The 18,241-nt window shown below is 38.5% G+C and overlaps 1 protein-coding gene across 1 annotated transcript in view; it reads right to left on the reverse strand.

The window, feature by feature from the left end:
* The window catches only part of IGSF11 (immunoglobulin superfamily, member 11), a 140,912-nt gene that overhangs the window by 9,595 nt on the left and 113,076 nt on the right, over nt 1–18,241 (reverse strand). Inside the window, exons 2-4 of the mRNA XM_010845362.1 lie at nt 13,310–13,473; nt 11,733–11,940; nt 8,358–8,513 (exon numbers count right to left, since the gene is read on the reverse strand). Of these exons, the coding sequence (XP_010843664.1) occupies nt 8,358–8,513; nt 11,733–11,940; nt 13,310–13,473 (528 nt within the window). The remainder of the gene's footprint in view (nt 1–8,357; nt 8,514–11,732; nt 11,941–13,309; nt 13,474–18,241) is intronic.

Raw genomic sequence — 18,241 nt, forward strand, 5'->3', positions numbered from 1 at the left:
TATTGTCACCCTGTTTATTTAACTTATATGCAGAGTACATCATGAGAAATGCTGGGCTGGAGGAAGCAAAGCTGCAATCAAGATTGCCGGGAGAAATATCAATAACCTCAAATATGCAGATGACACCACCCTTATGGCAGAAAGTGAAGAGGAACTCAAAAGCCTCTTGATGAAAGTGAAAGTGGAGAGTGAAAAAGTTGGCTTAAAGCTCAACTTTCAGAAAACGAAGATCATGGCATCCGGTCCCACCACTTCATGGGAAATAGATGGGGAAACAGTGGAAACAGTGTCAGACTTTTTATTTTTCTGTGCTCCAAAATCACTACAGATGGTGACTGCAGCCATGAAATTAAAAGACGCTTACTCCTTGGAAGGAAAATTATGTCCAACCTAGACAGCATATTCAAAAGCAGAGACATTACTTTGCCAACAAAGGTTCGTCTAGTCAAGGCTATGGTTTTTCCTGTGGTCATGTATGGACGTGAGGAGTTGGACTGTGAAGAAGGCTGAGCGCCAAAAAATTGATGCTTTTGAACTGTGGTGTTGGAGAAGACTCTTGAGAGTCCCTTGGACTGCAAGGAGACCCAACCAGTCCATTCTGAAGGAGATCAGCCCTGGGATTTCTTTGGAAGGAATGATGCTAAAGCTGAAACTCCAGTACTTGGGTCACCTCATGCGAAGAGTTGACTCACTGGAAAAGACTCTGATGCTGGGAGGGATTGGGGGCAGGAGGAGAAGGGGATGACAGAGAATGAGATGGCTGGATGGCATCGCTGACTCAATGGATGTGAGTCTGAGTGAACTTCGGGAGTTGGTGATGGACAGGGAGGCCTGGCGTGCTGCGATTCATGGTGTTGCAAAGAGTCGGACACGACTGAGCGACTGATCTGATCTGATATATTTTAATAATATGTAAAAAGTTATTTCAATTAAATGCAAATGTTTGATAATAAGAAGTAATAAAAATGGGAATATTAACACAAAATAAAACCTATTTAAAAATCCAAAGATAATATTACAATAAAAATGGGAATATTAACACAAAATAAAACCTATTTAAAAATCCAAAGATAATATGACAAACACTTAATATTTAAAATCTGTCATTCTTTTTTTTTGTTTTTTGTTTTTTTTTTCCTTAATTTTATTTTTAAACTTTACAATATTGTATTAGTTTTGCCAAATATCAAAATGAATCCGCCACAGGTATCCATGTGCTCCCCATCCTGAACCCTCCTCCCTCCTCCCTCCCCATACCATCCCTCTGGGTCGTCCCAGTGCACCAGCCCCAAGCATCCAGTATCGTGCATCATACCTGGACTGGCAACTTGTTTCATACATGATATTATACGTTTCAATGCCATTCTCCCAAATCTTCCCACCCTCTCCCTCTCCAACAGAGTCCATAAGACTGTTCTATACATCACTGTCTCTTTTGCTGTGTTGTACACAGGGTTATTGTTACCATCTTTCTAAATTCCATATATATATGTTAGTATACTGTATTGGTGTTTTTCTTTCTGGCTTACTTCACTCTGTATAATAGGCTCCAGTTTCATCCACCTCATTAGAACTGATTCAAATGTATTCTTTTTAATGGCTGAGTAATACTCCATTGTGTATATGTACCACTGCTTTCTTATCCATTCATCTGCTGATGGGCATCTAGGTTGCCTCCATGTCCTGGCTATTATAAACAGTGCTGCGATGAACATTGGGGTACATGTGTCTCTTTCCCTTCTGGTTTCCTCAGTGTGTATGCCCAGCAGTGGGATTGCTGGATCATAAGGCAGTTCTATTTCCAGTTTTTTAAGGAATCTCCACACTGTTCTCCATAGTGGCTGTACTAGTTTGCATTCCCACCAACAGTGTAAGGGGATTCTCTCTTCTCCACACCCTCTCCAGCATTTATTGCTTGTAGACTTTTGGATCGCAGCCATTCTGACTGGTGTGAAATGGTACCTCATAGTGGTTTTGATTTGCATTTCTCTGATAATGAGTGATGTTGAGCATCTTTTCATGTGTTTGTTAGCCATCTGTATGTCTTCTTTGGAGAAATGTCTATTTAGTTCTTTGGCCCATTTTTTGATTGGGTCGTTTATTTTTCTGGAGTTGAGCTATAGGAGTTGCTTGTATGTTTTTGAGATTAGTTGTTTGTCAGTTGCTTCATTTGCTATTATTTTCTCCCATTCTGAAGGCTGCCTTTTCACCTTGCTAATAGTTTCCTTTGATGTGCAGAAGCTTTTAAGGTTAATTAGGTCCCATTTGTTTATTTTTGCTTTTATTTCCAATATTCTGGGAGGTGGGTCGTAGAGGATCCTGCTGTGATGTATGTCAGAGAGTTAAACTCTGTCATTCTAAAAGAAAATTTAAAAACATGATACAGCATTAAGTATCCAACAACCTTGATCTTTGTTTCATGCCAAATTTTTCAGACATAGAAAATTTTATTTCCTTTTTGTGTTGATGTTGGTTGAATTAAGATGGAGATGGAAAAGGGAAACAGCAAAAAATTACACAGTAGGACTGTGGATCTGTCAGTTATGTCTTCTTTTTTTCAACCTAGCCTGGGCCTCTGTTGTTTATAAGTTGTTAAATTTCACTGCTTCTCTATGCTTAATATGCACTTTTGTGTTAACTGTTACTGGCTATTTAACTGGTTTCTTTGCTGTTCATCTAAAGCATGGGGCACGCTCCTGCCTCAGGGACTTCATTCACCTGGCTGTTCCTTCTACCCAGAATGCTCTCCAGCCCCGATATTCACATGCCTAATTCCTTTAACATCTTCCAATCTTTGCTAGAATATGATCTTCTCTAGGAGGCTTACCCTAAGAATCTTTTTCAAATTTCAGCTCCTCATGCCTTAGCTAATCCATTTTACATTCACCTATTTTTCCCCTAATGAATTTATCACCTTGTAACAGTCTCTGCAAGTTACTGATTTATTATGTTCAATCTCCCTCCATTAGAATTCAAGCTCTATAAGGGGAAGGATTTATGTTCACTGACGTGTTTCTAGCACCTAGAAGAGTGCTAGAAACTAGTAGGTGCCCGACAAGCATATGTTAAATTAACAAATGAATTCAGAGCAAAAATGAAAAAATAAGTATACAAGACTATACTTGAGTGAAAAAGCTAGTGGGAAACTCAACATTCAAAAAACTAAGATCATGGCACCCAGTCCCATGGTACCCAGTCTATTTCATGGTAAACAGAAGGGGGAAAAGTAGAAGCAATGACAGATTTTATTTCTTAGGCTCCAAAATCAGTGCGGACGGTGGCTACAGCCATGAAATTAAAAGACACTTGCTCCTTGGAAGGAAAGCTATGACAAACCTAGACAGTGCATTAAAAAGCAGAGATAACAGTTTGCTGATAAAGGTCCATATAGTCAAAGCTATGGTTTTTCCAGTAGTCATGTACAGATATGAGAGGTGGACCATAAAGAAGGCTGAGCACCAAAGAATCGATGCTCTTGAACTGTGGTTCTGGAGAAGAGTCTTGAGACTCCCCTGGACTGCAAGGAGATTAAACCAGTCAAATCTAAAGGAAATCAACCCTGAATATTCATTGGAAGGACTGATGCTGAAGCTCCAATATTTTGGACACCTAATGAGAAGAATCCACTCATTGGAAAAGATCCTGATGCTGGGAAAGATCGAAGGCAAAAGGGGAAGCAGGTGGCAGAGGATGAGATGGTTGGATGGCATCATTGACTCAATGGACATGAATCTGAGAAAACTCCAAGAGAGAGTAAAGGACAGGGAAGCCTGGTGTGCTGTGCAGTCCATGAGGTGGCAAAGAATCAGACAAGACTTAGAGACTGAACAACAACAACATACAAAAGTATAAATAAAATCAAAAGTTTGGTTTAGGTAGGATTGATTAAAAACATAAAGATGAAAAGGAGCAACAGAATTAGGAATGAAAAGGGGAACATATATACAGAGTTTTAAAATTCATGAGGGAGTAATAATAATGATAATATAAATGCTAGTATTTATTAAGTGCTTATACATGCCAGATGTTGTGCTAAACATTTTACATGTGCTATCATTTAATCTTTATTTCACCCTATGAGATAGTTACTATCATTGTCTCCATTTTACACAGAAGACGACCAAGGCTGTCACACAGCCAGTGGTTCCTGGAGCTGTGATTCCAAACCACATTCTCTTGACTCCAAAACCTGCACTCTTACATACACATTTGTGTTTTCACGTAGAGAATACAACTTGATGCTACTATGCATAAGCATAGACAAAAGAGACATTTTATAGAAAAATAAAGATATAGAAAATCTTAATAAACCTACTACATTAGAGAAACTAATCAGTAGTCAAAGAGCTATCAAAAAAAAAAAAAAACCAACAACAAAACAAGGCAAAGCTTTGACAAGCAAATTCTACAAAATCATCCAATAACCTAAGTTTTCTTATCCATACTGTTTCAGAGCATGGAAAAATGAGGAAGGGCTACCCAACTCAATTTATGAGGGTTTACTATACTCTGATACTACAACTCAAGCAAGGATAATAGAAGACAGAAAAATATGGGCCGTTCTCACTTATGATCACAGATGATCAAGTTTTATTAAACTTGATGAGATGTTCTATTAAACAGATGAGAAAGTTCTATTAAAATATAAGCATACCAAATATTAGTAATTTATTTTAAAATAATGACAAATAGAATTTATTCCAAAAGAGGAGGGTGGTTTAAAGTTTGGAAATATATTAATGCAGTTCACTTATTGACACTGGGGGTGTATAATTCTTTATTGTGGAGGCTGACCTGTGCCTCACAATGCTCAGCAGCATCCCTGGCCTCTACCCACTGGCTGCCAGTAGCATCTTCCTCCCAGCTGTGACAACTGAAAGTGTCTCCAGACATCGCCAAGTGAAACTGTCCCTGGATCAGAACCACTGATGCAGAGGCTGATGTACTGTCTCAATGGGACCTGGGCCAACTGTATGGGCCAACTAATGGAACGAGGGCCAAACTGATGCATTTTGCTTCAAATAATATCCATCAAACATAGTTTTCACTCCTTTTAGAATTCAAAGTATTTATATGCCAAAAGGACAATACTAAATCCACTTTGTAATTCTTCTGTATAAAAACAAATTGCATCTCCAAAGAATGCTGGTTCTAAATTTATTCAGTCTTTAGCATCCACATATAAACTATACGAAAACAACTTTTTGGTAACTTTTATTGTGGCATAACTTTTAGTTTACAGAAAATTGAAAGAATACTACCAGGAATTCTTGTGTATCATATATCATCTACTCGGATTTAACAGTTATTTATATTTTGTCCTATTTGGTTATTATTTCCTCAGTACTTACAGAAATATCTTCCTGGACCATGTAAGAGCAAGTAGAAGACAATACACCTTTTTACCACTAAGTACTTAGTATTTCCTAAGGACAAAGACATTACATAATCACAGTACAAGTATCAAAGTCAAGAAATTATATATTGCTACAACAGTATTATCTCATGCAGTTTAAACTCAGATTTTGTCAACTGCCCAGTAACATCCTTTAATAGCTGTTTCTTCCCCTGTCTAGTTTGTAATCTAGGATTCGGTATTACACTTAGTTGTTTTAACTCTTTGGTCTCTTTATTAACTTTGTATTTTGTACTGGGGTATAGCCAATTAACAATGTGATAGTTTCAGGGGAACAGCAAAGGGACTCAGCCATACATATACATGTACCCATTCTCCCCCAAACTCCCCTCCCATCCAGGCTGCCACATAACATTGAGCAGAGTTCCCTGTGCTGTACAGTAGGGCCTTGTTGGTTACCCACTTACATACAGCAGTGTGCACCCGTCCATCCCAAACTCCCCAACTATCCCTTCCCCCACCCCCCTCGCCCCCACCTAGCAACCATTAAGTTTGTTCTCTGACTCCTCAGTCTCTTTAAGTCTAGGACAGTTTGCCTGTCTTCATTCCCTGCTGGATATTTCCTCGTGATTGGACTCAGGTGATGTGTTTTGACAGAAACACTGAAGCAATGATGCTGTGTCCTTCTCAGACCAGAAGACATGAGGCATCCAACAGCAGTTTGTCACAACACTGCTTGTGTGGTTACAGTGGTGTCCACCAGGCCTCTCTACTATAAAGTTCCTATTTACTCTTTGTGATTAGTAAGTTATTTGTGGGAAAATACTTTGGAACTAGTAAACATGTTTCTCATCAAACAACAGCTCCTATTTTGACATTAGGGATGATTTTCTGTCATTCCTTCTACCGACATTGGTAGCCATTCTAATGTAAGAAAATGCTCTTCTTTCTTCCCCATTTATTTATGTCTATCAGCAGGGATTCAGGGATTCTCACTGTATTCAGTGGATTACATTATTATTTCAATGTTCACACTGTCCCAGCTTTGTCCTAGAAGGAGCTCCTTCAAGCTAGCCCCTATACAGGTCAATTCTAATCCCCAAATATTATGCCCTGTCACTACTCAGACTTCTGGGGTGCCCCCTTCTGGAGTCAGTTACTCTTTTCTCAGGAATGCATACTGAATTTATATTAAGCAAATGTATACACATTAGTAAGTTAAATCTTCTAAAAGAATTCTAAGTTATTTTGGGATTATATGCTGTTTTGTCTACTGCATTAATGCAGATATTAAGAGGTAAATTTAATTAAAAATCAGACTCATTTAATGTGTATTATTATAATAGATTATTATAATAGATGAAGTTAAGTCTGATAACCAATCCAGAGTTGGAATTACAAGACACATGCTGTCATCTTTGGCATTCATGTTCACTTTCACAGCTCAAGTACCAAAGAATATGTAAGTTGCAAAGAATATATCAAGACATTTGACTAATATCTATTTATTCAGAAACAAGTAGGTATGGAAGGCTCTTTCTACAGATACTCACAAGTTACATACAACCATTTTTAAACTTTCATTTGTAATTCCAAACTCAGCCCAATATTTCAAAGAAATGTTATAAATCATTAGAATCTTAATGCTGATACAGAGGTGTTGGAGATGATATTGTTAAATCCCTTTATTTTACAAAAAGACAACACACACACAAAAAGGATAACACAGGCCCAAAGAGGTGAACTGTTGTACAAATAGTTACTGGAAAATCTAGGACTTGAATATAGTTTTCAGGATTTAAAGACAAGAGCTATTCTAAACATGCCACTTACAACATTAAGATTAATAGATCAGTCCACACACACACACACAAAAAAGCTATTCAGCCTCACAGTATGGTTAAAACATCTAGCAATAAACAATCAGTAGGGAACAACAGCATTGCAGTAATCATTATTAGAATAACCCAGAAGTTATTATGGTGAAAAAAAACTTTTTAAAATAATACTGGGATAGGTTAATTAAAAAGTGATAGGAAGATCCATTAATAATTTCTGTGGGGATTCTTAAAGGAAACTGAAAAGCTCTTAAGAGGCTGGTGATCTTGGTTCTTTAATGTCCAACTTCACCATTGAACTTAGGACTTTTCTTCCCATGACAAGTATACACCATCAATATGATTCAAACTTATCAAGCATAACTAAGGTTGTTTGGGACCTCTCCATTAACTGTCAGCTCCTTAAGTTAAGATCTGTAAATCTTCCCTGAGAATGCTAGAAGAGATATGATCTGTTTTAGAGGTGATGTAACACACAAGATAGCAAAAATTTATTTCCTTGAAACAGAAATTATATGTATAATTCTAGAATTTCCCTCATTTCATAAATTTTCCTCAGTTTTCAAGGGTGTTCCCTTTAATATCAAACCTAAGCAGCTGGATTTACATGCAGAAAGCCCTTGATGATACTCATGTCTCCTCCATCTTTACCTGTCTGCTGTGATCAACTCCTGGATCTCCCATGATCTGAGGCCTTTTCCTGCTCTCTTTCCCATCTTCCTCCTCTAATTAGACTTGAGGCTGAAAAGGATGATTAACCCCCTCATGACTATGTGGATGTTTCTCATACTAACATAGGCAATCGTCTCTTAAGTAGGAAGTAAATTCTCAGTTATAAACTTCAAGGATTATTTTACAGTTAGCAATTCAAAGAAACTACCAATTAGCTATTTTAAATCTTCGCTACAAAGAAACAGAATTTCCATATATAGTTACCACTGGATAAGATACATTTCATAAAGTCAGCAATAAGAAGATGAAAGAAAATATTTTTATAATCTTTAAAGCTGAAAACACAAAACAATCCTGATAGCTTTTCAGCAGTTACAAATACAGTGTGTTCTTTTTCAAAATCTATTAAAGTTAATTACTTTGTGAATCACCTGAGAATTGAAATTTTTCCATGATAATGAATTAAATAAACAAAGCAACACCATACATACCCTGAGTGGCTGTTGGAGGTAGTTTGAGGGTATTGTCTAACTTCTCCCAAAGGTAAGTTGGTCGAGGAATGCCTTCCTCTGAGCTACAGAGCAGGATGACATCGCTGCCGATATCCTGTGACCCTTGGATTTGGCAGTGTGGGGCAGAAGGGGGAACTGTAACAGGAAGAGTAAGTAACAGACGATACATTTACCATGAGCCAGAGGATGACAACAGAGACATCAACATTCAGCACACTGGAACCTCAGATAGCACTGTTGGGGAACACATACCAGAAGACCACCTCATGAGCAAAGCCAGTGAACACTGTACTATTCACAGGACTTGGTCACGAGTACAGGGCCGACAACTTCGGCTGGCAGGGAGCAAATATGTAAAAAAGGCAACAGCGTCTGATTATATTTTCAAGATACCCTATGGTTTTAGTTTCACTGTTTTTTTCCTCCAAAGATCTGTACTCAAATGATTTTTAAAATCCTTCTGTCAACGTATTGCTTTTAAAAGAATTACTGAATTCACACAAGTTCACAGCGGCATTATTCACAATAGCTAAAAGGTGGAAATAACCCAAGTGTCTATAGATGGACGGATGAACAAAATATAGTATGGGCATACAATGGAATATTTAGCCTTGATAAGTAAGGAAATTCTGACACAAGCTACAACATGGATGAAGCCAGAGAATGTTAAATGAAAAAATTCAGTTATAAAAAGACAAATAATGTATGACTCAACTTATATGTGGTCCCTGCTGCTGCTGCTAAGTCACTTCAGTCGTGTCCGACTGTGTGTAACCCCATAGACGGCAGCCCACCAGGCTCCCCCGTCCCTGGGATTCTCCAAGCAAGAACACTGGAGTGGGTTGCCATTTCCTTCTCCAGTGCATGAAAGTGAAAAGTGAAAGTGAAGTCGCTCAGTCGTGTCTGACTCTAGCAACCCCATGGACTGCAGTCTACCAGGCTCCTCCATCCATGGGATTTTCCAGGCAAGAGTACTGGAGTGGGGTGCCATTGCCTTCTCCGATATGTGGTCCCTAGGGTACTGAAATTCACAGAAAAAGAAAACAGAACAGTGATTTCCAGCAGCTGAGGGGACGGAAAAATGTCATTTAATGGGCAGAGTTTTATCTTTGCAAGTTGAAGAAAGTTGTGGAGATTAGTCCAAACATCACTGAATTGCTCAATAAAAAACTGGCTAAGATGGTAAATTTTTGTTATATTTTACCACAATTAAACTTTTTTAGTTGATGAAAGAACCCATTTGTAAAGAAGATATTTCAAGGATAGTCCGGAGCATCCACCTTCTCTAAGCACTTCTGTCTCCCCAAGTGAGCTCAATGTAGCCACTTCTACCACAAATACCCATTTACTCCGGGATTCCCTGGCACATGCTCCCCCTTTTCCCTTCCACGGCTGAGTTACTCAGGGATACCAGGGTTGGCGGTTCTTGTCGTTTTCCTTCTTCAGACGAGAAAATGCTATAGCTCCCGTGCCTTGTTCTCACAGTCTTCAAACTATCATTTGCTCAAATATATTAAACTTACACAGACTTTAAAACACTCATGTACTAAATACAGAATACTGTTGGGATTTAACATTATTTTGATATTCACACATATAGTGTAGATAATGAGCTTCCCACATGATTCAGGTCACCTTCAAGTAATTATTTTGGGTTTCCTCTCGTAGCGTCACAGTGGCAGTGCTAAGTCAGTAAATTGAGGTTGGTTTATCCATTACAGCAGTTAAGATCCCCTGAGATTTTTCAGTCTTTCTACCTGTACCCTTTCAGTGTTTTCTCTCCCCCCACCCATTTTCTCTCCTGGTTCCTCTGTATAGAGCATTCATTTTCTACGCATTCACTCATTTTTTTCAGGGTTGAACACATTTATTGAAAAGTCACTAGCATTACAAGTGCATCACCCACTTATATTTAAACTCTACTGCACACAATACCTAATACGAGAGTCCAAGCCATGGGCTTAGTTTATATTTTTATTTGCTTGCTTTTTTTACTATAAACTACCACCTTCTTCCTTTAGTGTTCTTTCTTGGAAAAGTTTGTGTTTCACATCCTTTGTGTCCTTGTCTTTCTTAATGATAATAAAATGTCCATGTGTTACTATCAAGTAGCAGATATACTTGAACCTCACTGTGACTCCCCCTACTATAGAACAGAAGTTGGTATAAAGTTAGTGTGTCTGGTTTCGTTAGTTGAGTTAACTGTGTCCTTAACTAGAGTTAAGACCAATGTTAAGGTGCTTTTAGCCAAGAGTAGCTGGCAGGGTAAGTGGGTATTGTTCCTTGAAATATCTTCTTTACAAATGGGCTCTTTCATCAACTAAAAAAGTTTAATTATGGTAAAATATAACAAAAATTTACCATCTTAGCCAGTTTTTAATTGAGCAATTCAGTGATGTTTGGGCTCCTCTGTTCATGGGATTTACCAAACAAGAATACTGGAGTGCGTAGCCATGTCCTTCTCCAGGGGATCTTCCCGACCCAAGGATCAAACCTGGGTCTCCTGCATTGCAGGCAGATTCCTTACCGACTGAGCCACTAGGGAAGCCCACACAACCTTGGAAAAGGCTCTAAATCTATTTGGTCTCAGTATTAAGACTGAGTTGATCATATAATTTATCATTCAAACAATGATATTTTTGAAAGCAAAAGGAGGTATTATCAAAATTCTGCCAGAACAAGAGTTGAAGCTTAGAAGAGTCGTGGGCCTATTTAGCATCACATAAACAGCAAGTGGTAGCAAATTTATTCTCATGTGTGTGAAGCTCCCTGCTCCTTACACATTATCAAACATTCATGATTTAATTTGCATCCAACAATGTCTTATTCTATAAAAGCTTGGGCTTCCCAGGTAGCACTAATGGTAAAGAACCCGCCTGCCAATGCAGGAGATTCAGGAGACACGGGTTCAGTCCCTGGGTTGGGAATATCAAATGGAGGAGGGCATGGTAACCAACTCCAGTATTCTTGCCTGAAGAATCCCATGGGTAGAGGAGCCTGGTGCCACAGTCCACAGGGTCGCAAAGAGTCGGACATGACTAAAGTGACTGGGCACACACATAAAAGCTTAGGAAAAGTGAGGGGCTACTTTTGATGGTATTTTTACTGCCTTTCTCCACCTTCAGGAAAAGTCATTTAAGAAGTAAGCTTTTGAGAACCACCTGAAATGGAGTAATGGGTGCAGAAACTATATGAAGAAGCACAGAGAAGCAGAGTCCAGATGTGGCTACAAAGAGAGAGGACAGGAAAAAGACACAGCAGTCAGAGTGTGCAGAAGAAATGGCAGAAGTAAATGTGCTTGGGAGTAAATTTGTAAGTAAAGCCAAAGTACCTGGAACATGTCCTGTCACTCACCTAAAACTGTGAGACCAGTGACCCCAATATTCCTGCCACCTCTATCTGGAAGGTTGTTAACCAAACACTGGTAGGTGCCTGTATCTGACAGCTGAGTGTTGTTAATGAAGATGGAGACATTGGTGGCTGGCATGGTGCCTGTAAATCCTACCCGCCCATGGAACCGGGGGGCACCGTCAAACATCTGTCCACCTTGATAGAGAATGACCTGCAAAGGAAAGCAAAAGAAATCATCTGGCCAATGCATCTCCTTTTAGACACATAACAGTAACTATACAGTAAAGCGCAGACTATACCAAACATTGCAAAATTTTATTTCTAATCTTAGAGTTGTCACCAACGTTTTACTACAGCACCTATCTGTAAGTATCCAGGGGTTTTAAATTCCTACATACCAAACTGGAACAACACTGTATCCTTACCTAACTCATCAGAATATATAAAGTGCATTTTATGATACCTTACTATTGGTCCATAAATATTTTTACCAGTTCAAAAAATTAATTGCACAATAAAAAGTTAAACTAGCACTGACAGTCTCATGCTTACTAGGTCACAAAATGATAAGATCAAGTTATAGACTGAGTATAAATGAATGTCAAAAAAGGGAAGAAGAGTTACAATCCATGACTGCTTTTCTTACATCAATTTATTTATTAAAGTCAACTATTCATGAGAGAGGACTCAGAATGAAGTTGCAGAAAGCTCTTTGGGCTGACAGTGAGGTACCTGGTTTATCCGAGCTCTCTCTGCCTGTAAATATTTGAGTGTAGTCAAGTCTTTCCTTGCCTTTATCACTGACTCCTCAAATGATGAGGCTGAACAAAATGATCTCAGTCTAATTATGAAAGGCCCATGGACTAAAGAACTAGAAGAAGTTACTGTTAAACACATCTATTTAAATTTCCTATCAGAAAACCTGGCTTATCAAATATTTTTAGGCAGTAAAAATCCTATTGAAGCAGAGAAACTTCATAACAGAAATAAGTTAACTTTGGGAAGGAAAGGTATAGTCATGGTCACAATTCACTAATTTTCTGAACATTATTTTCTGTAGTGGGTATCATATGTAATGGGGTCTTTTACCTATAACTGATATAGCTGATGAGGTAGTAGCTTCTATTTGAACTTCCTGGAAGATGACTAGTGTGCCTGGCCTTATTTTAAAATACTTCTGCAATTAACCAAATAAATCAAGTACTATTAATACTATCTAAAGTTACTTCCTTAATACTATTATCCACCTATGTCAGTGCTAGTCCCTTCATGTCAAAATATATCTTTCTTTTACTGTCTCAGTATTTCCTATCAACAATGTCTTCTGATAAGATTCCAGATTCCTACATATTCCTCAGAAGGATCCTCCTGACATGTGTTAACTTTTTTTAGTCTTTCAGAAAGAGGATAGCTTCTTTTGATAGTTGGCTAATAATGTAGGAACAGGACTTAAAACAGCACAGGCATACTGAAAGTATCACCTTATTCTAGAAATCAAATATGTATTCAAAACACTTTCCTACCCACCTCTTATAAAAAGATTAAAATTTCAGTGGCAGCACAGGATGGAACAGAAGTACCTGCTCAGGCTGGTTTGCATTGGAGAGAGGAATGACCATCCAAATGACATTGAGGTTAATGAGGGCGGCGCTGGTGGTGAAAGTGCAGGGCAGGACTGCTGTCTGACCCCGGGCAACTTGAACACTCCCAGGGCTCTCAGAGACTTCCAGGGAAGCTGCAACACCTAGAGAAGAAGGACAGGAGGTCATGTGATAGACCAAATCCCTTCAGAGAAAGTTCGTGTTTTATATTGTCAGTAACGTAGACAGACTGACATGACAGTACTTATTAAACATCTACTGACCATTCACTAAGTCAAAGTAATAAAAACTGTTTACCCCTTTACCTCTTAGAGACTATAAATAAAAAATTTTAGAGGGTACTTATTTATAAGACACTATCTTATATTTGTCAGATTCGAATACAAACTTGGAGAAATTAACCAAAAGCATTTGAGCAAAGTTTTAATGGTGATGAGGGATGAGACATAGACTGAAAACATTTTAAAGCATCATTGCACAATAGAACACTGTAAATTCAACAAAATATGTCCAGGATCTATACCCTAAAAACTATAAAATGCAATGAAAGAAATAAAAAAAAGACTAAATAAAAGGGCAGATATGCAACCCTCATGAGTTGGAAGATTCAGTATTGTTAAGACACCAATCCTACCCTAACTGGTCTACATATAGAGAGTAAAAACAATAAAAATTGAAGCAGACTTCCTGTAGATACTAATTATAAAACACATGAAAAGGCAAAGAACTAGAATAGCCAAAAGAATACCGAAAAAGGACAAATTTGGAGAAGTTACACTATCTGAGTTCAAAATTTTCTATAAATTGGCCATAGCAATCAAGACGGTGCAGTACTGGCATCAGAACAGAGCCCCAGACAAATGGCACAGGATTGACAGTTCTGAAATAAACCCTGTATTTATGATCGAACGCTTTCAACAGAGGCAGAAGACAATTAAATGAGGGAAAAATAGTCTTTTCAACAAATCATACTGAAACAGTTCAATATTAATATGCAAAAAGTTTAACTCAGACCTTACCTCACCACATACACAAAAATCAATTCAAAAAATATATCATAAACCTGAATGTAAGCATTAAAGCTATAAAACTTCTAGACACAAATATAGGAGAAAATTTCTGTGGCCTTGGATTAGTCAAAGAGGTCTTAGATGTGTCACCAGGACCATAAATTGTAAAAGAAAACAATAAACTAGACTTCATTAAAATTTTTAAACAGTTTGTACTTCAAAAGACTTAATTAAGAAGATAAAAAAATCAAAGTATAGAGTGGGAAAAATATCTGTAAATTACATATCTGATAAAGGGTTTGTATATAGAATATATAAAGAACTATTACAACTCAATAATAAGAAGACAAACAACCTAATATTAAAATGGGCAAAGTCTGAGTAAATATTTTAACAAAGGTAATTAGTAAGCACACGGAAAGATGCTCAGCATTATTACTCGCTAGGAAATTGCAAGTCGAAACCGTAATGAGGTACCATCACACAGCCACTGGAATGGCTATAATCCAGACAATATGAAGCGCTGATGAGAGTGTAGAGAAACTGGACTCCTCCCCTGGACTCCTCCCCATTTACTGCTGGTGGGAATGTAAAATGGTACAATAACTTCAGAAAATAGTTTCAGTTCCTTAAAACCATTTAACATAGACATGGAGTAAACTTACCATACAACCCAGAAATTTCATTCCTAGGAATCTACGCAAGTAAAATGAAAATATATGTCCATGCAAAGACTACGAATGCTTATAACAGCATTATTGATCTCATACTTGTGAATGGAAAAAATATAAATATCCATTAGCTGATGAATAAACAAAATGTGATATATCCATACAATGAAATACTATGCATAAATAAAAAGCAACAAGCTACTGATACATGTTACAACATGGATGAGCCTCTCAAAACCATTTTGCTAAGTAAAAGGACCCCAGATTCAAAAGCCTCAGTTCAGTTCAGTCGCTGAGTCATGTCCAACTCTTAATACATACTGCTGCTGCTGCTGCTGCTGCTGCTGCTGCTGCTGCTAAGTCGCTTCAGACGGTCCGACTCTGTGCGACCCCAAAGACGGCAGCCCACCAGGCTCCCCCGTCCCTGGGATTCTCCAGGCAAGAACACTGGAGTGGGTTCCCATTTCCTTCTCCAATGCATGAAAGTGAAAAGTGAAAGTGAAGTCGCTCAGTCGTGTCTGACTCTCAGCGACCCCATGGACTGCAGCCCACCAGGCTCCTCAGTCCACGGGATTTTCTAGGCAAGAGTACTGGAGTGGGGTGCCATTGCCTTCTCCGATATACTGCATTATTCCACTAATACGAAAAGTCCAGAAAAGGCAAATCTACAGCGAGAAGAGGCAAATCAGTGGCTTGGCTGCATGGGACTAGAGAGAAAGGAAAAGAGACTGAGGCAAATAGGTTCAGTGGAACTTTCCAGGGCAACGGAAAACTAAAACTGATTTATTCTGATGGCTGTGTGATCCTACAAATCTACTAAAAACAACGTAATTTTATATTTACAATGGGTGAGTTCTTTGTAGTATAAATTATACCCCAGTATCGTTATTAAAATTCAAAAAAAGAAAACAGTAACTTACCAGAGCTAACTCCTGGCAAGTCAAAATCAACTGTTATCTCTTCTGAAAAAAATGCCCTCCCTCTGGGACTATAGAACAGTATGCGAATTACAGGAGGTTAAGTCAGAGGAATCCAACAAAGAAGTTATTCTAACTATGAAAAATACATTAAGTCCATGGCAGTATCTCAAACTGTTTTATTTTGAAGTGATATTATCTCAATTCTCCCCAAAAAAGTAACAAAATAACATACTGTTATGATTACAATTAGTATTAAAAAAATGTTCATAGCACCTTTCTTCTATAAAACTTCCTGTTCTTCATATATAGTCTGATGAAACTCTGGGGAGTTAAACTTGCAGGATAAAATGTTTCATAAAATAAGCCATCTGTGGTAGAATATAAAGTACTTGATAACACCAGGAAAAGTCTTTTAAGTTAAATAACATTAGGGAAAGTCTCTCAATTTTAAAAAGGAAAGTTGAAAGAACCTAAGAGGCAAACAGCGAAGGTTATTTGATCACAGAACAGGCACTGGCAGGAAAAAGCCACCTCCTGGGTAGAAATAGGTAAAGGGAGGGCATTTGTTCCAAAGATTATTATAAATGTAGTGGAGATTTTTTTTTTTAAGTAAATGTGGGTGCTTCCCTGGTGGCTCAGTGGCTAAGAATCGGTTTGCCAATACAGAAGACACAAGTTCAGTCCCTAGTCCAGGAAGACCCCTCCTGCCACAGAGCAGCAGAGCTCACGCGCTACAACCACTGAGAGTGTGCTCCAGAGCCTGAGAGCTGCAGCTGCTGAGCCCGCAGGCCCAAAGCCCACTCTCCACAAGAGAAGCCACCGCCATGAGGAGCCCACACACCACAACCAGAGCAGCCTCCACGCACCACAGCTAGAGAAAAGCCCGTGCAGCAGTGAAGACCCAGCAGAGCCAAAACTCAATAGATAAATAAAATTTAAAAAGTAACCGTGGACACCAAACTGGCACAAAACCTCCATCGCTTCATTCTTGAGATGTTACTCCAAAGAAGCACAGGGGATGCGCCCCATCCCCTTTAACTGTACAGGATAACGTATACTCTCCACCCCCAAATCACTAATTTCAAGCTGATTTAGTGATTAGTGATTGAAATTACACCATCTTTGACTCAAATTTTAAAAAGAAAAAAGGGGGGCAGTGAAAGGTAAAGAATGAAATATAGAGATGTAGGTGGGAAAACTACCAAAATATGGCAGGATTCCAGTAAAGGAAGAGGAGATTCGCAGGACCGGGGTCAGGGATGAGAAGTAGGAGCAGGTCTGCTGGCAGAGGGCAGACTCCGGGGTAGCAAAAGCTGTGCAAGACTGACTTCATTTACCTCGCGTTTTTTAACTTATTTATTTTTTTCTGAAGTACAGTTGAATTACAATGCTGTATACTTCTCTTTTTTACTTAAGGTTAACTATAATCTCAGGCACTGAGATAACTGCAGAAGAAATATTCTAGATAAACTGCTTTCAAAACTCGTAAAAGCATACGTTTGAAGTTGGATAAGGCCTAGTTTGAAATCTGACTCTTTTATCTGCTCTGCTGTGGGGCCTCAAATAAGTCACTTATTCTCTGATTACACCACTTATTTGTAAAATTAGGCTAATATTTTCATCTTCAGAAGAGTGTAATGAAGGCGGTGCCTGATGCTGATGGCGGATGGTGACCACTCCCTCAGTCACTACTTTAGCTGACAACACACACAGCAAGTCTACATTGCTGTTACTCAGTCACTAATTTGTGTCCAACTCTTTTTGACCCCCATGGACTGCAGCACGCCAGGTTTTCCTGTCCTTCACTATCTCCCAGAGTTTGTTCAAACCCATATCCATTGAATCAGTGATGTCATCCAACCATCTCATCTTCTATGGCCCCCTTCTACTCCTGACCTCAATTGTTCCCAGTATCAGGGTCTTCTCTAATGAGTTAGCTCTTTGCATCAGGTGGCCAAAGTACTGGAGCTTCAGCTTCAGCATCAGTCCTTCCAATGACTATTCAATTAAGCACTAACTAAAGTGAAGAATAACTAAAGATGAAACTTTAAAAAAAGAAGAACTCTTTTAAAGAACTTTTTTAAAGAAGAACTCTTGATGAAAGTGAAAGGGGAGAGTGAAAAAGTTGGCTTAAAACTCAACATTCAGAAAACTAAGATCATGGCATCTGGTCCCATCATTTCATGGCAAACAGATGGGGAAACAGTGGCTGACTTTATTTTGTGGGGGCTCCAAAATCACTGCAGATGGTCATTTCAACCATGAAATTAAAAGATGCTTACTCCTTGGAAGGAAAGTTATGACCAACCT

This window comes from Bison bison, unplaced genomic scaffold (genome assembly GCF_000754665.1).
Source record: "Bison bison bison isolate TAMUID 2011002044 unplaced genomic scaffold, Bison_UMD1.0 scf7180017864215, whole genome shotgun sequence".
Classification (NCBI taxonomy): Eukaryota; Metazoa; Chordata; class Mammalia; order Artiodactyla; family Bovidae; genus Bison; species Bison bison.